The sequence below is a fragment of the Myripristis murdjan genome, chromosome 8 (assembly GCF_902150065.1).
Source record: "Myripristis murdjan chromosome 8, fMyrMur1.1, whole genome shotgun sequence".
Classification (NCBI taxonomy): Eukaryota; Metazoa; Chordata; class Actinopteri; order Holocentriformes; family Holocentridae; genus Myripristis; species Myripristis murdjan.
The window spans coordinates 18,332,662-18,355,880 of record NC_043987.1 but is presented as its reverse complement, the minus strand read 5'-3'; the positions used below and the strand labels follow the sequence as shown (position 1 = coordinate 18,355,880).

The 23,219-nt window shown below is 40.7% G+C and overlaps 3 protein-coding genes across 4 annotated transcripts; 1 reads left to right on the top strand and 2 right to left on the bottom strand.

Moving 5' to 3' along the window:
- Positions 1-1,251: 1,251 nt before the first annotated feature.
- rnps1 (RNA binding protein S1, serine-rich domain) lies at positions 1,252-8,226 on the bottom strand. The gene is made up of 7 exons (XM_030058514.1): positions 8,090-8,226; positions 5,332-5,481; positions 5,010-5,195; positions 4,785-4,890; positions 2,477-2,630; positions 2,237-2,378; positions 1,252-1,768 (listed from the first exon to the last, which is right to left on the bottom strand). Coding segments are annotated over exons 1-7 (846 nt in total). The 5' UTR covers positions 8,092-8,226; the 3' UTR covers positions 1,252-1,662.
- On the top strand, positions 8,223-12,919 carry LOC115364088 (uncharacterized). 2 transcript variants are annotated; one of them, XM_030058511.1, is made up of 5 exons: positions 8,223-8,361; positions 8,610-9,271; positions 9,776-9,889; positions 10,799-11,333; positions 12,423-12,919. In XM_030058511.1, the coding sequence occupies exons 2-5, from the start codon at positions 8,621-8,623 to the stop codon at positions 12,467-12,469; spliced, it is 1,347 nt and encodes a 448-aa protein (XP_029914371.1). In that variant the 5' UTR covers positions 8,223-8,361; positions 8,610-8,620; the 3' UTR covers positions 12,470-12,919. The 2 variants fall into 2 exon arrangements, with proteins under 2 accessions (XP_029914371.1, XP_029914370.1); XM_030058510.1 differs by lacking the exon at positions 12,423-12,919 and having other exon boundaries at positions 10,799-12,403.
- A 2,707-nt stretch (positions 12,920-15,626) lies between these two features.
- On the bottom strand, positions 15,627-21,850 carry LOC115364090 (cytochrome P450 2K1-like). The gene is made up of 9 exons (XM_030058513.1): positions 21,647-21,850; positions 20,985-21,147; positions 19,055-19,204; positions 18,789-18,949; positions 17,799-17,978; positions 17,298-17,439; positions 16,169-16,353; positions 15,910-16,051; positions 15,627-15,832 (listed from the first exon to the last, which is right to left on the bottom strand). Exons 1-9 carry the CDS (start codon positions 21,848-21,850, stop codon positions 15,645-15,647), a joined length of 1,515 nt encoding a protein of 504 aa, XP_029914373.1. The 3' UTR covers positions 15,627-15,644.
- Positions 21,851-23,219: the final 1,369 nt, after the last annotated feature.

Genomic DNA, 23,219 nt, shown 5'->3' with positions numbered 1-23,219 from the left:
GAAGCTGAGCTGAATGTGGTGCAGGTAGATCAGGCCAACTTGATGCGCAACGCACAGCAAAGGAGGGACCAGCTGGCAGAGGAGTTGTAGCCGTGGATTGCATTCTCTGTCAGGCATTACTTACATTTGTTACTTTAAAGGGGCAAAAAAACAAAGGAATGCATATTTATTCATCTGATAATAATGAATTCCGCGTGTAGTTCATCTCCCTACCCCTCTAATGTATTCCTCTACACCCAGCCCTTAGCGCACTTGGGCAAGGCTGCGCCCGGATGAGTAAATATAGCGACCGAGACTGCATCCGCCCTCACTGACCATGAGTGCTCAGCGCTGGTTATAGTGACTGCGAAGTTAAAATAGGACATCATGTCTCCTTGGTTAGATAGATGGAACATTTTGCACTTGTGCATGAAGATTTGTAGCCCTACTTTCTCTGCGTGTCATTTATACGGACTGGCTGCTGTCTGGAATTTATTAGTATGATACCATTAAAGCAGAAGAAAAGAAATGCAGTTATTTTTTTTCATGTAATAATAGATCTAACATTGTACTGAGAGTAGCTACCTGTTGCCATTCATGGACACATTATTCCGTGTGGCCCATGAACCCCAAGTGAATTTGAACCCTGCTTTAGTTGAATAGCCGTGTTCACACTTTGCATTTAGGTGATTCAAACTTACAAATCTTCAGAAACAGAAAAAAAAAAATAGTAACACAAACCAGAAGAATTTTTTTCATGTAAAATCAATAATCATTCCTGACACAAACTGCAATTTTGACTAAATTATGAACAGAAGATTTATTTTACAAATGAACAGCAGCCCCAAAATACAACAAATGCTATTTTAAAGCGCAAAGTATTGTGTTGTTTGATGTTATTCCTTGCAGGAAAAGTTCAGACGATCAGAAAATGAAAATATGATAGTTGCTGGTGGGCTTTCACTTTTATAAATCACAAGCTTTCCTAATCATATGAAGACATATGATGATGCTGTATGGGTCCTGAAATTTTGGGCCTTCTGTACTTCCAGACTCTTGAGCTTTTTACTGCAGATGAAGAAAAGGCCTTTTTCATCAGATTCATTTATTCACTTAAACCTATAGCACAGACGCTCCACTCACACATTGGCCAAAGATTACCTGAGGATGTGCTAAACAGAAAAGATTTGTGTAGTACTGAATCAAAAAACTGAAACATAACCAGTGGCCTTTCAGAATCATCCCATTAGTTAACTAAAAGTCAAGCCCACACATATTTAAGCATTTTTATTTTCAAAATGTCTAAAAGTTCAGTACATGGTAAAAAGGTCTCACAGTTTTGAGTAAAACACGAATATATCTCAAAAAGGAATACCAACTCAGACTATAACCCTCAACATAAATATTGAGCCACTAGCTTTGAGAGACAATTTAGCTAAACAAATTGGAAAAAAAAAAAAAAAAAAAAAAAAAAAAAAAACAAAGACAAAGAAAAAAAATCTCAATACACATACATGTCCATTTCCTACATGCAGGCAGAGTTTTATGTTTGGCTACAAAGCAGATCGTTGTATTGGTGTTGAGTCCATAATACACGTATGAGTCTGAGAGCAGACTGTCCAGATGATCTGGTAGCAGAGCCGCCAGGTGATTGAGTGGCACTGGGAACCAGGGAGCCTCCTTTTATCGAGAGGAGTTGGAGCTGGAACGGGAGCGGTGACGCCTGCGACCGGGAGACCTAGAACGAGAGCGGCGGCGTGCAGGGGACCGTCTCCTTGGTGACCGAGACCTTCAAGGACAAAAAGAAACAACATTATCAGGGAGGATGTGCACAGATTTAATGGTATTAACAACAAAAAAGCACAGACAATATCTTTTTTTCTACAATTCATATTTGGCAGATGCTTTTATCCAAAGTGATGTAAATATGAGATTTTTATATACCAACAAACAAAGATCAATTCAGGAGAGAACAACAAAATCGAATGCTAGAAAGCTCCAGTTCTGGTCCAATGGACATAGGTGCTAGAAGGCAGAGCAAAGAGGGAATATACAGAGTGCATAAAGTCCTATATATGTCCTGTATATACACATTATACAGCACTCGAGTGAAATTCAAAAACAGGAATACAGAATGACTAATCACTAATGAGAGGTAAAAACAGAGGATATCTGTCCAAGTGAGACATTTTGTGGATTGTTGTTTGTACTATAATCCTGAAATCTGTCCCCGAAGCAGTGATGCTCTGAGACTGACCTTCTCCTCATGCGGGGCGGGCTGCGACGCCACATAGGCGGAGGTGGGGGCATTCTGCGAGGAGGAGAGGGTCTGCGAGGTGGGGGTCGGATTCTCTGAGGCAATACAGCCGAGGCAGTGATTTCCTGCCCATCAATCTGACCTGTCAACAGCATAAGGGACGGAAAGAATTCATGATCAACACTCACGCCCGGTGTAATCCTGCGAGACAGAGGGATTAATGTGAACATGTTCCCCTACCGCCATCCATGTGTTTGAGGGCCTTCTGGGCCTCTTCAGGAGTCTCAAACTCCACATAGGCGTAGCCCCTGGACAGGTGTGGGTGGAGCCTGTCCATTGGCATGTCGATCATTTTGATTTTCCCGTAGGTGGCAAAGATCTCCTGGATATGGTCCTGTGCATCAAAGACAAGTGCTCAGTGCAACTATGTTGAGGCGTCAAAGAGTTCCCTTTCAACGAGACTTAAAAATCTGAAATGCTGCTCTGCTCTCACTGCAATTATATGATGTGAACTTTAAAGAATGGACATTTTTCAAAATATTCATTTTGACACAAAATAACAGGGTAAACACTGGTGTTACTAATGACTTTAACTCAGGTTCCAGTGTGCCAGAGCCAGAGCCGTTCCAGTGAGCCACCTCTGTTAGACCTAAATGGTATACAACTTGTATTACCTGCTATTTCATGTCAAAATGGCTGCTGCGGAAAAGGTCTAGTTCCTTTTATCAAGACACTGAAATATTAGACAGACATTGCCATTGACCAGCAGAATGAATGAATAAATGTGATGTGGTTATGGACCATCTCTTAATTCACATGTCACATTTATGGTGCAGCACGGAGTGAAGAGGATGCTAGTTGTGAACGGTGCGGTTAACACTATAGTGAGGCGCCTCACCACCTTTATCTAACAGGCGTGACTGAAGCAAAGCAAATTCACGTGATATCAAAACATCTTCACCCATATTTATCAGATCACGCTTTCCCTTACAAAACAGATTCTAAAATGAAACTTAGATTATCCCAAGAGGGACTTACATCACTGCAGAAGAAAATAATGTGAAAGTTAATAATAGAGGTAGAATAAATTAACTTACTTAAGGTGAAACAAATAAACATACTTCCGATACAAATACTGCATCTGTGTCATGCTAATCCAGAACTCACTGGTATTAAAAAAGTTTTGTGACACTAACTAGTGACAGATTTACAGGTTACCAGAGCTTTTCAGCATACAGATCTACATTAGTAAAACATACAAAGTTGTAGCTTGCATAGCAGGATGTAGGATGTGTTACAAAACTGACACAACACACTGGATAAGCCTACCAAATGTTTAATACCCCCTTGGTGAGGAGGAGGTTTGAGATGATCTTTTGTTTTATGATGGTTTTTTTAGGCCTATGGAAAGTAGTATTCAAGAACTTAAAAGAATCTATATATAACAGCACATCTGAGTTATATCAAGCATTCAAGAAAACTGGAACGCAGAGCTGAACAACACCCTGGCAGGATTTGAAACCACTGAATCGCAGTTATATGGTATATGCCACAGCCTTAACCTTGAGGCATCAGGAAGCCTCCCAGTATGTGATCTGCTGTGAGCAGTGCTGTAAACTAGCAGTCGCCACTCGCCAAATGCACCTAAAATATTCCCTTGGTGAGTTAATTTTGGAGGTCTACCTGCCACGGGGCGGATAAATATTTGCACCAAGTCATGCAAAAAATTATGCAAGAGGTGGCTTTAAATTTTCCGACGTCGGGGGAGCTATTTAAGTGTGACACACACCAAACAGATCACTTACCCTGCGTTCCAAATCGCATACTTATACTTTTTACTTTTAGTATGTACTGCAGCTGCCCTTACAAAGTATGTAGTTTAGTATGTATTGGGACATACTAATTCTTTTTTTCCCTACTAAATAGTATGGTAGTATGAGTATTGGAACGCAGGGTAGCGCTAGCCGACGGGCTAGGGGGAGCTACTGAAGTGCGACACACAAACATCACCGGTCAAACGCTAACGTTAGCTACCGACAGGACTCTGTCAGAGGCAGGCGGCCTAATTTCATGGATGGACCTGACGACTAGAGATGCCATGTTTTAGGTTACCTCGGCATATTAAGGGATGTCTGAGAGGAGATATGACTGCCTTTTTGGTTGCAAATGCCATTTTGTTTACAAAAAAGTTTTATTTTATTTATAGAAGTTATTTTGTTGTATTAATATTTACAGTTACAGTTAGTAATATTTACAGAGTTAATGTAAATAAAAATAATTGTTCACAACAACAAAATATTAAAATGTATTTTAAACCTTACTTTGGCCTCTTCTCTAAACATGTATTTCAATATAATACTGTTATCTCAATTAAAAGTACTAAAACATATGCATAGCCTATGGGACAACAAAAGGCAATTTGTTATTTTGGCCGGTAAAAAAAATTGCTTGGCTGCTAGATTTTTAAATCTACCGGTCCCCTTGGCCAGTGAGCCAAAAAGTTAGTTTTCACCCCTGGCTGTGAGTGTTTCACCATTTTTCTGCTCACCTTGGTGACATTCCTGGTCAGTCGTCCCAAGTGAACTTTGGTTGGTTTGGGGCTTGGGCTTCTTTTCCTCCGCTCCTTATCATCTCCCCTTTTCTGTGTTTTGGATCTGCAGAAAAACAAACAAAACAATTTCCCACTGCATCACTATTTAAACCAGAGGAAATGTAAATACAATGGCAGCTCGTATGCAAATATTATGCTGTTGGATCAGCTGCAGTGACTGACGCTGAGCGGGAGCGCCGGCGGTTGTCATGGCGTCGACGGCTTGGGCTGGGGGAGCCAGAGGAACTGGAGGAGGATGAGGAGCGAGAGCTGGAGGAGCCGGAGCGACTGGACCCAGATGAACTGGATCCGCTTGAGGAACCCGAGCTGGAACCAGAGCTGCTGCTCGAGGTAGAGCTAGATCTGGACCTGGTCATCATCACAAACAATGCAAAAAACAAAAAACAAAAAACAGGCTGGATTAGTGATAATAAATAATAAAAGGCATTTCTTACTTCTATCATGAACACAACTGATCTCATAAAAATGTGATCATCGCTCATACCTGCTGCTGCTGCTGCCGGTAGAGGCACTGCGACGCTTTCTTCCTTTGTCCCGTCCTCTCTCCTTGTCTCCACCTTCCTTGGTCCCTGTCTTTTCCTTGCCTCTGTCTTTTGTTTTTTCCTCCTCCTTCCTCTTAGTGGGGGATGGCGCCCTAAAGTGTGACGTAAACTGTTGTTACTATCATTTAAGTTTTGAGGGGGCAGAAAGGTGTGCACTTCCTCCACATATGGTAAGTGGTTGTGGAAAAAAAAAAAAAAGCATGAAGCACTAGAGTGAATAACAATACAACTTACCAGTGTAAGTTATCTAAAATATTAAAAGTTATTAAAAACATCTTTCTGAGATCTCAACACATTAAGTGGATGTTGCCCAAAGCCAATAAAATAATAATAATAATAATAATAAAATCTAGACAAATTCAACAAACTCATTCTCAAATTCTCACTAATGTACAAAACAACCCAAACCAAACCCAAAAACGGTGATCCACAAACCGAACCGTGGCTTTACTGAACCCTTAGACTAGAGCCCGACCGATTTATCGGTAGGCCGATTTAATCGGCCGATTATAGCCATTAGGGAATAATCGGTAATCGGCCAAAAGTTGGCCGATTGACGCCAATGTTAACACTTATTTTTCCACTAGTAAAATGAAGGGAATATGGTGTTTTCTTAGAAGTAATGCCCTTGCGTTACGTATCCAGTAGAGGGCGCTCCGACTCCTTTCACGTCACGCTCAACAGTGAAACAGCAGAGTGAAGTAGTGAGAAGAGGGAAGAGCCGACAGCGCGTTTACTGAGCCGAGCGGTTTGCTTCAATGGTAAGTTTATAACTAGTTTGTGAATTAAACAATAACTCAATAAGTTTCCCATTCCCCATGGCGTGCCTCGCTGTGTTTGTCACACTTGACTGATATGTTAGCAAGCTAAAGTTAGGATGACCTAGCTTAAATATTACCTTGCTAAGTACTTTGCATGCTAGCAGACTAGATAAGACCGGAGCACATTAGGAAAACGCGTCGTCGCCGTGCAAAAACCATTATGGGCTGCATTCATTTACAGCAGCGCACCAACTGTGTTTTTTTAACTTATGGCGTTGAGGAAGAAAAAAGCGTTTCTGGTCCAAGTTATAACTTCATGGAGGAAAGAAAATGTGAACGCACGTTTAGAGGACATCAGAGAGGCGCATTTCAAATCATGTTTTACCAGAGACTTTTATGACGCTGTTTATCCACCTACCTATTACCTACAGATAATAATTTATTAATAATTTGTAATTTATTCCACTCACTGACCACTTCATTAGACACTGTGCAATGTAATGCACACCAATAACAGCCCTACGATGAATTCTACTTTAATAAATGTATTACTTTGTAAATGTTGACACTGTCAGAGAGATTTCTTTATGTTTTCTGAGATGATAGTGGGTGTTGCTGTTGGTGTGCAGAGCAGTATGTTGAAGTGTTCAGAGTATTTTGACCCTCTGGTGCATGTAAGTGGGGTTGACAAAATATCAGACACCTCAATATGATGCTCCTCACACCAACACCGACTGCCACCTCAATAATAACCATAAAGAAGAATTATCAGCTTTCTTACAGTCAACAACATCTTAAAAGTAAGCAGGTTTAGTCTAGTGAAGTGGCCGGGAGTGTACACGCCATATTCATGTGAACACAAGTAAGACAAATGCTTAATGTCTGAGTTTCAAAATGGCTCACATAACTGGACAGATTTGTAACGTTATTTTTTAACTAACGTGTAATATGTCTTACTGTTTTTTTACAGATGACAAAAGAAGGTGGATGCAGTTTGGTGTGGGACTACTTCACCAAGGATGTCACTGGTGAAGCAGTCTGTAATATTTGTGCAGCTTCTGTAAGGCAGGGATCAAGCAAGCAAAAAGCAAAAAACACAACCAACCTATGGCAGCACCTTAAAGCTAAACATGATGACATGATGATACTGCCTTTTTACACATCATATTTTTGATTTGTTTTATGTTCAAATTGTTCATATGCTGCTTGTTCCACACAATTTCTGATAATAAAAGTATTTGAAAATAGTAAAATGTTCTCCCTTCAATTAATATCTTTGTAACAAGTGTTTAGAACTATATTTAAGCCATCCAAAGCAGGTTGTCTTTTTTTTTTTTAATTGAAAAATGTAAAAATTTAATCGGCCGATATATCGGTTATCGGATTTTTTTTATTCCCTAATATCTGAATCGGCATCGGCCCCAAAAAATCCATATCGGTCGGGCCCTACCTTAGACCCCTAATTTTACCATGTATACCATTTATTTCCTTGTGTTTTTAAAAGTAAAGTACTGTGAAAAGATTTATCACAATAAATGAAACTAATTTCTTTTTTTGTGTACAAAATCTGGCAACACCTACTCACCTACCACACAACCATGACTTATCTTTGACTACTGCCTTGTCTTCAAATTAAAAGGCAGATGGTGAGATGCTGACGCTGAAATTCAGTCAATTATTTGTCCTAACATTAGTCTGGGGGGAAAATATTTGCAAGAGTTGCTAATGTTGCCGCCTCGACTCTGCTGGCGATAAACAGTGGCCGCCATTGAAGTCCCTCCATTGATTCAAAAACACAGCTCTCTCACAGGGGGAGCGTGTCAACACTGATACGACCATGAACCGCAGATGGCTTCAAAGCATGGCGTGGTTTTACAGTATGCACTACAAACAGCTGAAACTGTCTTGATATTTAGTCTGGAAAACGCTCAAAACTTACATTTCCTCAACGTGGACGTGAACCCGCTTCCACCACTCGTTCGAGGTCCGGAGTGCCGTCGCCGAGCGATGACGCCAAGAGGAAATGGCGTTGCGAGCCGTGCGCCACAAGTCATTTGTTTATTTATGTTTTATGGCTGAAGTGCGAGCTTACTAGGCGTTGGGTTACGAAAAGATTTGGGTTGCAAAAATCCCGCACTGCACACGAAATGGTTTAAAAGGAGACGGGGATATCCAGTGGTTTCTGCCTCATTTTTCACAACGATAACCAAGGTAAGTGCAAAAAAACCGGATGTGTCTACCTGCCATAGCTGCAGTCGTTAGCTAGCTAGGCTAAGATTATCTAGTTGGACTTATGAAGCCACATTGTCACGTTAATAATACTAGTCTGTATAAGAGTAGCTTTCCAGCAGCAAAATAAACACCGCCGTCCGGTTTGTTTTATTCGGGTCTGGTTCTCGGTGTTAGTCATTCATCAGGTGTCGCAGTTTCTCTAAAATGGCTCTCTTGGGGAACCACAGGTCAGGAGAGCATGGGCCGGCTGGATGATGCCGCCAAACGCAAAGTGGTGGAGCTGCGGAAGGCTGGTCTGAGTTTCCGTAAGATCAAGGCTGTTTTGGAGCTGGAGAACATCAAGGTGTCTGCGCAGGCCATCTACCTGTTCCTGAGGGAGTTTCACGGGAGGCCGCCGGGGAGGGTCCGACCCGAGGAGGCTGCAAGCAGCACCTCTCCGACACAGGTGCAAGCTAGAGCTGGGATGGTGAGCCAGGTGGGAAGGCGAGACGGCTGGAGTAACATTCATCTCCACAACCTACTACGGGAGGCATCTCACCATGTTGGCTTCACTGCAGCGGCAGAGTTTGCCAAGCAGACGGCCAGCAGTCCTGAAACTACTGCAAAGCCTTCTGAGTCCGGGGAGAGCAGCGGAGGTGGCAGGGCAGAGCAGCAACACGAGGCCAATAAGGAGGAGAATGACATCCAGATTGTCAGCGTCACCTCTCTTGCGCAGAACAGCCAACAGAGGGGCCTCCAGTCCCCGGTGACAGGAGCAGGGGCTGGGTCAACCACAGTGGCAGTGGCAGGAGCATTCACAAGGAGGAGAGTCACACCTTCCCCAGCCACCAACCCAGTCCTGGCAGCTCGCAGGAGGCTTTTGGATAAAGCTCTGTCACACAGAGCAAAGGTAACTACCTACATTTTATATCTCTAAGGTGGTACATGCCTAATTAAGTTTGTTATTATGGCTTATCAGCAGGGCTAGACAGTGTAGACAAAATTAAGTATCAGGATAACTTTGGACTAAATATATCCAATATGGTGAAGATATTATAGGGATAATTATTGTTGGTGCTTTCATTAGATATCGACATACAAGAGATTTGTGATAAACAGTCATTAGTATTCTGGATATGCTGTCCAAACAAGTGGAAGCAAATAATGCAACAGCTAGAACAGTCTAATAACTTCAGAAAATTGCATCTAAAACACTTAAGCAAACTGACACCTGTGCTATATCATGATACTACAATATCCAAGATCCCAGACGATATCTGGTCTTACATCACAGTATTTATACAACAGTTATCTATTACTCATCAGAACCTGGAAAAGCTGTCCATTTTGTCACAGATGTGTCACATGCGCGTCATCTATCCGTCTGAACTCTGCATAACTTCTTTCTAACCAGTCATTTCATCAAATGGCGTCGTTGTTGAGGAGGGATCACTCCAGTGTTCAAGGTGCTGATTTGAGAAGTGCGATGCCACAGCAACCTGAGACTTATGATCTGACTGCTGAAAAGGTGAGAAAATACAACAACAAACCACAAGCACAAAAGTTAAAGTAATGGCTGCAGCCTTTATGTACCAGACAGCAATAGGCATTGTTTATAGTTCAGTATAACAGCATTATGATACATACTTTACTTTTTGCGTTTACCCAAATCTTATATGCCCAAAAGTGATAGAATATAGTGATATTTTGTAAACAATTTTAACAAATACATTTATGCAAATACAGTTTTTATAGTATAAACATATTACTCTGTCAGTCAACTGATGTCCGACACTGCTACTGCCAAAACTAACAATAATAATGCTAATAATGATAGTAATAAAAATAACTACAAATATATTGTTTAGAAATGCCAGTAGCCGACCCATGCAGAGCATACTGGTCGTCATCAGCAAACAAAGCATCAATGCATCTAAACAGAATGATATAAAACATGCTGAAGCCATGATTTTTTTTTTGTTTGTTTGTTTGTTTTGTTAAGTCTCGGGTCATCATGTACAGACCAACAAACAGAAGTAATGCTTGATAGCAATCTAGACATTAGGCAAAGTCTCTGTTCACATAATGAATTTCAATGCTTTCACTTTGGATGAATTGCAGATATCTGTTGGCATGGCATTAACATGTCAAGGGGTTCCTGTATTATGCACAGCATCTCTTTATGGAGATTTTTTTGTTGTTATATTGCAGTAAAAATAGTTTCCTCCTTTCTGTCAACTGTGGTGTATTTTTTCACTTTTCTTATTGTACATGAGCAACAGTCACTAGCAAGTTTTAGAGATCCACACACTATTTCAAGTTTTATGGTAACATGCCTGCTGAAAGCCTCAGTAGTATAGCTAGTGATGCTTTCACACCAACTTCTTCATGATATCTATGTGTGTTTATGTGTGTGTCGGTGTATGTGTGTGTGCAGACAGGTGTGGAGGGACAGCCAGGAGGAGCCAGTGCCCCCAGACGTTTTCTCACACAGAGACCAGGTTTGTCTGTGCGGTCCCTTCACCCCCCTCCTAGGGTTGGCATTCGGATTCCTAGCCGGGCACCAGCACCTCTAACATCCACAGGTCCTGGGGGTGCTGTCATCCGTCTCCAGACTCCAGGAGGCCAGGGCATCACTCGGAGAGAGGGGAACCCCAGCCCCCAGCAAGCAGTCCATGATGCAGGAGGGAGAGGTGGGCTGCAGGATCAGATACAGAGCCTGGGCACTGAGGTGCGCAGCCTGGGCCTGGCAGTGAAGATGCTGGTGGAGCAGCAGTGCCGTCTGGAGAGAGAGCAGGTGCAGCAGACAAATGTCCAGAGGCAGATCCTCAGCACTCTGCAGAGCTTAGCCTCCAGGCTGGGCCCTTGTAGCAGTCTCCAACAGCAGCACAACAAAACCCCATCTCCCTCATCTTTACCTACTGCCTCTGCATCTACCTCCTTCAGCCAGGACACCTTCAACTATAGTCAAGGCACGTACACTCAGTGCAGCCAAACCCAGCCCAGCTACAACTCTATAGAGGGTCTGGAGTCTGTGGAGGCCTTTAAAGTGCCAGGACTAAGCCCTACAAGCATGAATGGTTTCCCACAGTGTAGCAATGCTGAAAGCCTCCCGCTTACTCACACCCACCCTCAAACACAAACATATGCAACAGCATACACACAGCAACACAGCCAAGCACTCATGCCATCCTTCACACAGTCTTATGTCCCCACATACTCCCAGTCCCACTCTCAGCCATTCAGAGGGTCAGAGACTAAAGCCTCTGATTTCCCAAGTAGCTGTTCAGCAGGGACTCTCCAGGACTGCAGCGTCTCCACCCAGCCAGCAATGAACTCTAATCATTCTCCACAGGATCACCAGGTCAATATTATCAAAGTGGAGGGACCGTAGAGTGCTTCACATTCCACACACGCCTTGGTTTCTAAGCCGTCTTGGGATCAAAAAGGGCTTTGATGTGTTTTTGTAATGAGTCACTTTGGTAAAGTTGTTTAAGACTTGTTTTCGTATAATAATTAACATACTGTATGTTGTAGCATTTTTTACATTAAATAATTTATTTACAAAATACTGTTAAACATAACACAAAGAGCAATAGGAGAAAAGGAATAAAATGCCATAGTAACAGTGAGCCCTGTTTTTGTGAATCAAGACGCTGGTGCAAGTTGATAGAAGCTCATGGTGTAAACATGTTGGGCATGACCAACAGATTTTAGTAGGTGACCAACATTATCAGCCGGTGTGGGAGGGACTTGAATCAATCAAGACCTATAAGATCAGCTCTTGTCATCTCCTTTACAAGCAGTGAACTCTCCACCTTGATCGACTGCCATTTTCATAATGGGAAGGAGAGTCCAGACCAGCCTCTCCCTAGAAAAACCCCAGTGCAGTCGATGAAGAACATATTGCACCCAATAATGAATATATACTGCACAGATATGTCGCCAGTATGTCCCTCATGTCATGTTTTGGTAGACTGATTCACACAATAACAATACTGTTACAACAAACTTTATAGTACAATAAAATGTGTTTCAATTATTTTGTTGTTTCCTTACAGTGTTTTCCTTAAATGAATTTCCTTTGATGAAGACTGCACTCAGTTAGCCAAGTGAAACCACATGTAAGTATCCACAGTGATGCCACAATCACCAGTACCGAGTAAAACATAATTGTATAAACAAACAACTCCCCATGAAGTAACCTATTGATTTAAATTGACAGAACTGTAGAAATTTAAGTTAAAAACATACAAACACACACTTAACCTAACCTAACCCTAACCCTGACTCTAAACCACCACACATGCAGTTGCAATCCAGCAACACAGAGTTTTGGGTGAGGGCGCCAAGTGAGGATGATGACGATTGTGTAAACATGGAAGCTGTGCAGAATAATCCTACCAAGTTACAGTCAGCCAGTTTGTTGTGTACACAAGCAATCACGTTTGTGAACATTTGCAAGAGCCTGCTGGTTGCACAAGACTTAATCGAGGTGTCCACACTTAGTATTGTGTGTTTAATTGCACAGTTCTTTGAGAATTTGCACCATATCCTTCAGATTAGAGGCTACAGATTGAATGATATACTACTCTTGTCACCTTCAGATGGCTATAAGAACCGTGCATTTTCCGTTCTTTTGAAATCTTAAATTAAACTGATATACTGATAAGGATCTTAAAAGTATTTTAAAAGCAGAGTTTTTGAGATACCTACAGCAGTATTTTGTCCGTTTAGAGTCATTATAGTTGACTGTGAAGGTTTTTTTTTTTAGACTTATAGCTATTTAGACAACTTTATATCTTTATATTACAGGCATTAAGGAATCTCTTTCATTTGCTCTGCTCATCCATTATGTGGCTAGAGTTATAGGTGTCTAGGGTCCAAAGAAAAGAGGAAATAGAAGAGCAGAAATTCTAATTCAACATTCTTGAATGAAATGATGTGTTAAACAATGCTGCATGAATGATAGCACTAACACAGATGAAGTTCTTCTGTTCTGCCAGGATCAAGTAGGATGTGTGGGCTTCCTGTTTCTCCTCCTCAGCACTTCCTCAGGGTCAAACGAAATCACTTAAATTAATTATAACAAAGTAAATGGCAAAGCCATTGGATTTTTTCTTCTTTAACCCAACAACACTCAGCATGTGAGGGTTTAACATTCTCAGACTTTAGATTTGAAACGCCGGTTCAGCTCACATGCACATTCTAAAGTGCCTAACATTATTGCAAGTTTAATATCTCTCTTGGTATAAGTCTTAATCAAGTAAAACTATTGCTAAGATTTTTTTGGAAGTTTTTTGGTGAAGGTAATCAAAATATTGATTACATAAAACAGTTCTGGAGTCATAAATTGTTTTTGTTCAGCCTACTCAAATTCAGATCAGAATCAGAATCAGAAATACTTTACTGATTCCCGAGGGGAAATTGGGTCAGCTGCAGTTGCTCAAATTCACAAAATTAAATTATGAGAAGTCGCAAGAAAAAAGAAAATGCTAAATATACAAATATGTGCCCTTACAAATTGCAAAGAGTATGTGCATTATGTATAAGTTGTACCAAAGTACAGTCCAGTTGCCTGTTTACCTCCTTACCATGTCCACCACTAGAAAATGTGCATGCATATTCTTGAGGTCCATGGAAATCACTCAATATCTTACTGCCAAATAGCTGCTGAGATGTATGCTAAGTAATTTAATGTGCTCAAAACGTTCACTCACTGCAGTCCGTTTTGAAGAGATCTCTTGAGATTAAGAAAATTCTGCAAAAAGAAACATAGCACGCTGTATGGAGGCTCTGTCCCGATCTTTGAAGCTGGAGACAAGGAGGACAAGCAGGGACAGAGCCGTCTGCTGGTGACTGAAGAAAACAGAAAACGTTTTATTGGACCCATGGTTCAAACCCTTTTTACTGTTTTATACCGCACTCTTGATGATAAAAAGGAAAGCTTTGAAGATTTAGTTCATGCGGCAATGATGGCATTTTTAGTAGTAGCAGGAGACGCCTAACAATTGTCTCAGAAGGTAGACAACATAAGGGACAGTAGACATAATAAGGAGCAGACTGAACAGTCACTTCATTTGTATGTCATTTTTATTAAGCAAAATCATTTGATAGTGTTTTCTGATCATCACTTATTGTATTGTGTAACAAAAATGATTTTATTCTAGATAATTATGTATTCATGAAAAACATCATAGGCAGATATGTCACATCAATCCTGTAGTGAAACATCCTTTACAAGCAGTTCACTGACAAAATACAATATATTCTGAAATTATGATGACATACTGATTGGGTTGAATGAAATTTTCATGAATCATGGTGCAAAGTTACATACATCACTGTACAGTGTGTAGATACATATGCATGTATTCATGCATATGCATACATTTGGAAGAAAAAAGCATAGGCTAAGGTCATGCTGCAAGGCCATTTAGTGTGTGCAAGAGTGTATGTCAGTATTGGCAAATTGCAGGTGCAGTTAATGCAATGAAAACTACAAATTTCCCCGTCACAGCCTATTTTCGTGTCCAACATGAAAAAACAATGCTTTAATTTATTTATTTATTTAGTATCTTGAGAGATTTATATCAAACTGAAACAGACAAGCAGCAGGCTATACATAAAATGGGACTTTGACATTCGGATGTGTAATGACAAAAATAACACAATAACACAGCGCATGAATGCACTGTTGATTTGGCCTGAGCAGACTTCCATTAGTGGGTTCAAATCATGATTATCCATGGCACCAAAACGGCACTGCACCACTGGAGTCGTAATAACACACCCAGCCAACATTCGCCAATATTAGGTAGCGAGCTAAAGTTACCTAAAAACAAACTCAGCTTGAACTCAGACGGCAGAGGCCAGTAGTTCTGTTGATTGTACCATCCAACACCCAAACCACCTCCACATGTGACATTATTCACTCCCTTGATATTATGTCTTGAACCGTCTGATTTGCTTCATCTTAGTTCCACTGTGTGGTTTACATTTTGCAGCATTTCTGTGTTCGCTTGTGTTTTCTCAGTTTGCAGCTTGTTTCTGTATTGTTGCAACTATCATATGATCTAAAACAGGAGTTTTCATATGTAAAATTCAAGTGTTACATTAATAGGCACACCACAGAATAGCAGCTTCTGCAAAACAGACAGAGAGAGAACAACACAGAGACTCAAAGACAAAGAAAAGAAGAGACGGATTAGTGCCCTGCAGAGAGTCAGCATGAGACATGACACACTGATGGAAACCAGCAGCTCTTACTCAGATTCGTTCCCTCAGCCACAACTGACAGCACACAGCTGGTGTGGTGAGGGGTTGAGGGTGGCGCCCACAGCTGGTGTCAGATCCAATTCATCCTCCTTTACACCAGGTGGAGGAGTGAAACGAAAGTGCTGGAGGAGAGAGGTGAAGAAGAGGAAGAGCTCCATCCTTGCCAGACTCTCTCCGAGACACACCCTGCGACCTGTGAGAGAACAAGCAATAATTTCAGGTCTGCAAGTAAAATGACACTGACAAAAGAATACACCTGAGCTTGCTCACCTGCAGAAAAAGGCATGAAGGCATCTCTCTTGACAAACTTCCCATTTTCATCCAGGAAGTGTGCAGGATTAAAGCTGCGTGGGCCCTCCCATTCATTCTCATCCCAAAGAACAGATGCCAACAGAGGAAATACTATGGTCCCCTTCAGAAAGGCATTTAATACTTTATTAATTCTACCGGTGTTTTAGAGAGTTCCTTGAATGGAGCATTACTGTTCAGCTGTCATAAAATTTTGCTTGAGTTTGAAAATGATTTTTACCTTGCTGATGAAATAACCCTGGAAGGTGACATCCTGACTGGTGACGTGAGGAAGGGACACGGGGAGAATACTTGTGAATCTCTGTGTCTCATGGATGACAGCATCAGTGTAGGGCAAGTTCTTCCTGTCCTCTACCTGGACCTGACGACTTCCTATCACCCTGCTCAGCTCCTCCTGAACCTGATCTGGAAAACACAAGATGACAGAGGACAAAACCTTCTTAAAAACCAAGAAACAGCAAACAGGTTGTCCCTGAGAAATGATATGGCTGTTCCTTGGGCTAATCATTCATTCATCACACTCTGAAGCAATGGAGTCATTTGATTTCATCATCAGTATAGAAATGATTCACTTAGCAAACACTGAGTTACACAGCCCAGCCTGTGATCTTCCAACAGAAAAGCTAGCAGCAATGCAAGTAACTGCATCACACTAACATACCCCTTCATTCTATGTAGTTATTTTATTTAACCTTCATTTAACCACAAAAGTCATTAAGAACAAATTCATATTTACAACGGTGGCCTGGCACTATGCAGGCCAAATGTTGGTGATGACCAAGTTTGTCTGCCACTGAAAGACCAGTGTTTATCCAAATAAAATGCAAATACTAATTTGCATACAGTATGTTAGAAATTTTGGACTCTTGAAAAGGATTTTTTAATTTTTTACTATTGATACAATTTGTTTTTTTTTTGTTTGTTCTGTGCTCTATTTTGTTTGTTATTCTCCCACTGGTGTAAATTCATTTTACTCATGTGACAAAGGACTACATCCACAGCCAATCAGAAGCAGCCAGTCAGAACCCCTCTGCCTATATTTTGTTGCACTATATACCAGGAATTTAATATTCTGTTGACATATGTATGTATAGACTGTTACTCCTTATTTTTGCTTATATTTCTGTTTCAGAACCACATGCACATTTTTGTTTTCAATAACCAACCAAAGGAGCATCTTGGCTGTGGTGCAGTCTGACTGATGCCCCCTGGTGGCCGCAACCATTATAAACCAGTCAAATTATTCAGTGCATCCCCTTCACCATAGCAATTCATATATGTCATATTCCCTCTGAATATACTGAGTCACAGTAACATAACAACATAAGTTGTAAGGACTTCATTCTTACCTTGTATGTGAGGATATTTGGCCATGAGCAACAGGCCCCATCTCAGTGTAGTTCCTGTGGTGTCGGTGCCAGCCGCAAACAGGTTGCCAACACTTGACACAAGATGTTCATTACTGTAGTGGGTGTTCATATTCCCTGATTCCTTATAAACAAGAAAACAGATAAATTAATTAAATTATGTACTGATATGAGTTCACATATTGATATTGGTAAGATATACAGTAGCAATGAGTTTGGGTTTGGTGGAACAGATGTGTTTTTACAGCTTGCGGCTGCACATACACCTTTAGGCAGAGCATAACCGCCATGCAGCAGATAAATGCAGATCTAAACAGGTGGAGCTGGTGGATGAACAAAAGCAGTAAGACTAATGGCAGCAGAGAGAAGCATCAGAGGAAGCAATGTACTCAACTTGTTTTGTTCATTTCCATTACATTTTAAGATGAATCAAGAAAAATCCATCATTTTCCTAAAGACAAGTGACATGCTTGCTTTAAATACCTCTAGACTCTGCTTGCGGGCCAGAAAGGAGTCCACAAATCCTCTGCACTGTTGAGCATTCAGCGTCTCCTGTAAGTGTTTGATCAGCTTTGTCATCTGTTCTCTGTTGGATACCATGTTTTTATGAAAGCGCTTTCTGTTGCCAACCCATTTAAACAACCACGGAAGGGTGTTGTATAGCTGTTGGGAAAAAAACAAATATTAAAACATTAAATACAAATATCAAATGCTGTCAAAGTTCAAATGTTATCAAATTAACCAATTTTCTGCAGTTTTTTCTGCTGTTTTCTTTTGTGTTTTTTTCCCCTCTTGAAACTATATCTAGACACTGTCAGGCCAAAACATACAGTATATGAAGCTTTTTAAAGCTGCCAAGGCATTTGGCCATATTTACAGCAAAACGTCTCAATGCATTGTTTCCTCAGTATAAAAATGAGAATTTTACTCAATATAGTTTCAACATAGTTGAAAAATCCTACATCTCCTCTTCTGCTTACAGTGGGTTACTGCCAATTCTCCCACTCACTGTGAAGATGATACATGGTGCTGACCAAACCAAAGTTGTGACCCATGCCATGTCATATTTACTCACATATTTACCTTACTGGAACACAACAGAGCTTAGATACATATGACCTCTGCCCAGTCTGTTTTCTATTTATTTATTTATAGCAGGGAAAACTGAGTAGCACGCTTCACAGGCCATGTTGTCAGTAAAAGATATTGTACTGCCTTTTAGCTCAACCATGCATCCCATCATTTGATTCTCAAAATGACTTTACTTAAAGCTGCACTAAGTGATTTCTGACCACAAGAGGGTACTGAATGCATAAACTCCTTTTATAAAAGCAGAGCCAGTTTAAGCCAGCACTGACACCACGGAAAGTCAGCATCGTGCACCAAGTTGCAGCAAAGTCCGCAGGCACTTGGCGTCCTGCTAAATGTCTTGAATATTATTGATACCCTAACCAAGGAAAAACCAAACAGTACCTGTATTGAGGGGCAGCCTGCAAGACGAATGTTGTCACTGGCTCGATTTACCATGGCTTTGAACTCTGGATCAGCGTATTCAAATCTGCTGCCATAGACAATGGAGCAGATGATGTTTGAGACAGCATAACATACTGACTGGGTTGTACAAAAGGCTTTACCTAGAACCAGACAACAGACCATCGATGAGTAAAATAAAGAGTACAGTGTAGTGCGAGGATGTACAATATGACATAATACAACACAATACAAGAGCAACAGGTTACCTTCATGCTTCTCAAACACTTTGATCAGGTGCTGACATTCCTCCACAATTTTCTCCTCTACTGCTTTCTTGCCCATCCCGAAGTCTCTCAGGTTACTCAAGGCAAAACGTCTCAGCTCTCTCCATGACTCCCCATTGCTAAATAAAACACCTAAAGTTAAGTGTAAACATTGCAAGTTATGATATTTGAAGTCCTTGAAGGAAATAAATACAGTTCAAGAGGTGAACAAGAAATCAGTAGAGATGATGAACCCATAGGTAGCCAACAGATTCAAGCAAAGGTTTGGCTCAAATTTAAAAATAAAAATAAGATATTACTAAGTACAACAACTCAGCTGTTTTATTTGCTATCTCTCAACCAGACTGCCCAAATTTGCCTAAAGAGCTATCCAGAAAATCTTGAACGGTGAAGCTGGGGACATTCCTCCATCCTCTGACCCCAAGCTGAGTGCTCCTGCCACAGCCAGATATGCAGATATGTGTGTGTGTGTGTGTGTGTGTGTGTGTGTGTGTGTGTGTGTGTGTGTGTGTGTGTGTGTGTGTGGATAGATAGATATATAGATATAGATAGATAGATCTATAGATCTATAGCATATATATACACACACTCACACACACACACACACACACACACACACACATATATACATATATATATATGCACTACTCACAAAAAGTTAGGGATATTCGGCTTTCGGGTGAAATTTCAGGATGAACCTAAAATGCATTATAGCCTTTACAGGTGAACTTAATGTGACCTTCTGTAAACTTTTGAATGCACATGTCCAACTGTTCAGTGTTTCAGTACTTTTTGCACAAGTTGCTGTTCTCTAACAAGGAGTTTAACGGCAAAATTCACATCAGGTGTTTGATGCTCCAGCTCATCAAGGTCGTATCATTAGGAAATGGCTGCTGGAGACTGGGGTACCTCAAATGGAGTGGCCTGCACTTTCTCCAGACCTGAATCCCATAGAAAACCTATGGGATCAGCTGAGTCGCCGTGTAGAGGCTCGGAGCTCTGTACCCCAGAACCTCAATGTCCTGAGGGCCGCCCTTCAAGAAGAGCGGGATGCCATGCCTCAGCGGACAATAAGTCGACTTGTGAACAGCATGAGACGTCGTTGTCAAGCTGTAATTGATGCTCAAGGGCACATGACAAGTTATTGACACTGACATTTTTTGTTGTGGTATATCCACCACTGTTGTTGGCTTTTGTTTCAAGAAATTGTTTGAGATGAGGAAATCACCAGTGTATGCTTCTACTTAAATGCCCTACTTTCATGATTTAATATCCAAGCCAAATATCCCTAAATTTTTGTGAGTAGTGTATATATATATATATATATATATATATATATATATATATATATATATATATATATATATATATATATCATACACACACACACACACATACACTATTTCAGCTGGTGATTTCTTGTTTGAACCTGGTTTTTAAGCATCTTCGCTCTCCTGCACTAAACATACCAAATATCTTGCATTTTGGAATCATGTCTCTGCCTTCATTATGAACAAACATGTGAATTTTAAGGTTCAGGCTGGTAACAACATATTGGCCTCTTAACCCTGAAGTCTAGGCACAGTTTTAAGTGTAGTGCCATAGGTTAATCCCTTACCACTCTGTCATAATGTTTTTTTTTTTTTTTCTTGAAATTGCACTGATTGTATGCTGTAAGAATTTGGCTCATTGCTACATTTCTAATTAAGGACGCTGTAGTCGTGGTTTGTGGATGTACCTTCTGAAGTCATTAAAGTCCTTGGCTGATGTGTCCAGCCTCGCTCCATGGTTGTCACATGTATTCTCTGAAGTCTTTATTTAGATATACTTCAGCCTCTACAGTCAACACAATTACATTTTCTACTTCCTTGTCAGACTGAAATTCAAAAGGTTTTGTAAGGGAAGACCATACCATGTCCTTGACCAGCTTCTTGAAAAATCAAGGGAATGCTTCTGTTCCCAAACTCCTCTGCATGGTTAACCAGAGCCCGCTTGACTGTCTTGTATCCTGCCAGCACCACCACTTTAGTTGGTCCAAAGTACACCGTAAATACAGATCCATATTTCTTTGAAAGCTGTAAAATATATAAGTTTATTAAACCTTTCAGAAATGAACTCTCAACATTCATTATTCATTCATGTATTGTAATGATATTACAATATAATAATGAAATAAATCATTTAAATAAAACAATTTTACTCTAGAGGAATCATCCAATAATGATCCCGATGGCCAGTATCTGACCTTGACACTGCTCCTTTTATGTGCTGATGGCAATTAGTATTAGATAAATGCAATATGTAATTTAAGTGCTGCTATATTTTTTTGACACTGCAACATAAATTGCAACATTTTGACTCACTCGGCGAGTTCACTGCCAACCAATCCATCATTTCACACAAGAGAGGGCAATGGATTTTGGCAGTCCAGACAATCCATTCAACAGAGAGGGGCAAATTCAAATTATAGCTACTACTTTCTTGTGTGATTTAAAAATTTTCAGAGACTGATTAGCATGGAAGTTTGGTTAACAAAAGTCACTGTGACTTTGCTTTTTCTAGTGTCAAACTCACCTCACACAGGGTGATGTAGGGTCTCTTGAGATCCATCTGCAGCAGGTTGCCAAGCAGGGGAAGTGCTGTGGGTCCTGGAGGCTCCTTCATCTTTTTCTTTGAGCTGAAGCTGGACGAGAAGATGTAGAGGACCAGCAGGAACACCACAGCCCCCAGAAGGCTGAATGAACTGGAGGACTGGAGAAGAAGATCTAATAGGCCCATGACTTTTAACCACGTCCGTGCTTGCGTTCCCTGTGAAATGGTGCGGCAGCAAGAGGTATTGTAAACCGGTAATAGTATATCAATTAATTATTGCAGTTATAACTATAGATTTTCATACCAAACCAAAATCTGGCTACGCCACCACAGGGATTGCACCTGGAGAATTGAGATGACCTCTGTTAACACCAATGACAGAGTAGGCACATAAGTTCATTATACTAAAGAGAGACGTGGTTCCATACAAAAATAATTTCTTTATTACAAGCTAGGAATTTTTCACAATAAAATGTGTTAGTGGACCAAGAGAAAAGAAAAGCTATTCAAAATAAGGAGAAAATAACTCGAAAAGAGGGAAAGGAGGTCCTTACAGGGCTGAGGCCCTACCAGTGTGGCTTACCAGGGAGGACCAGGAGGAAGCCCAGAGGAGTCACCCCACTCACACGTGCACAGCTCAGCAATGACACACACACTTCAGGTAGACACTCAAACCAGGGAGGTGACAGCACAGCAAACCAGCGAGGGACACCACCACCTGACCACACCAGTCTACCACTGTCAGCCCTCAGCTGCTGAAGGACAAGAGAAACCAAATTAGGAGGGGATGCACACAAATAAATCAATCTAACCTATGCTAATAAAGCAAAACAAAAACTTAACACAATATACACAGAAAACACAGAAAAACAAAATTGCAAATTAATTCAAATAATTAAAATCAATAAACAAAAGTCATAAATTTACAAAGAAAACTATTCGCAAAAGAAAATCAGAAAATACATTTTAAAAAAATAGTCACATAAATTTACAAAGAAAACAACTATAAGAAAATAAATCCCTTAGTCGCAAAGTCAGTCCAAGTTAAATCAGTGCCTCTGGGAAGGAGCTGCACGACAAGGCGACCCAGCTGTGGAAAATGGCCCTAGTGCCGGAGCGAACCACAGCTGAGAGGAGCAGGCGGAGCGGACGTAGTCACACGCCGGTGCTCTGTCAATTTCTGCTACTTGTCGAGAAATGCTGCCTTGCGATTTTTTAAATTTCATTGCGACCCTGGTAAGTAATGTCCTCAAATTTCTTATCTTTTTTTTTTTTTTTTTGGCCTATTTAAACTTTTCATTCAACATGCGTATCGTAGAATGACATTTCTCTTGAAATTGAATATTAAATAATCGCATGGACTGTGTCATTATCTTTGCACGTTGCCATTGTGCCATATTATCTTTGCATGTTGCCAGAGGTGTCAAGTAACGAAGTACAAATGCTTCATACTGTACTTAAGTAGATTTTTCACGTATCTGCAGAAACATCTGTACTTTCTACTCCTTACATTTTTAACACAGGCCTGTTACTTTCACCCTGCAGTGACAAGGAC

Bases quoted from the DNA above. Each gene is read 5' to 3' on its own strand.
- rnps1 (XM_030058514.1), bottom strand. The intron at 4,891-5,009 runs GTCAGTCACTGC...GTTTTTCTGCAG, and splicing joins CGCCGGCGCTCCCGCTCAGC to ATCCAAAACACAGAAAAGGG. The intron at 2,631-4,784 runs GTGAGCAGAAAA...TTTGATGCACAG, and splicing joins TGACCAGGAATGTCACCAAG to GACCATATCCAGGAGATCTT.
- LOC115364088 (XM_030058510.1), top strand. From the start codon at position 8,621: ATGGGCCGGCTGGATGATGCCGCCAAACGCAAAGTGGTGGAGCTGCGG. The intron at 9,272-9,775 runs GTAACTACCTAC...CTTTCTAACCAG, and splicing joins CTCTGTCACACAGAGCAAAG to TCATTTCATCAAATGGCGTC. The intron at 9,890-10,798 runs GTGAGAAAATAC...GTGTGTGTGCAG, and splicing joins ATGATCTGACTGCTGAAAAG to ACAGGTGTGGAGGGACAGCC.
- LOC115364090 (XM_030058513.1), bottom strand. From the start codon at position 21,850: ATGGGCCTATTAGATCTTCTTCTCCAGTCCTCCAGTTCATTCAGCCTT. The intron at 18,950-19,054 runs GTAACCTGTTGC...GTCTGGTTCTAG, and splicing joins AGTGTTTGAGAAGCATGAAG to GTAAAGCCTTTTGTACAACC. The intron at 17,979-18,788 runs GTACTGTTTGGT...TTTTCCCAACAG, and splicing joins CAGGCTGCCCCTCAATACAG to CTATACAACACCCTTCCGTG.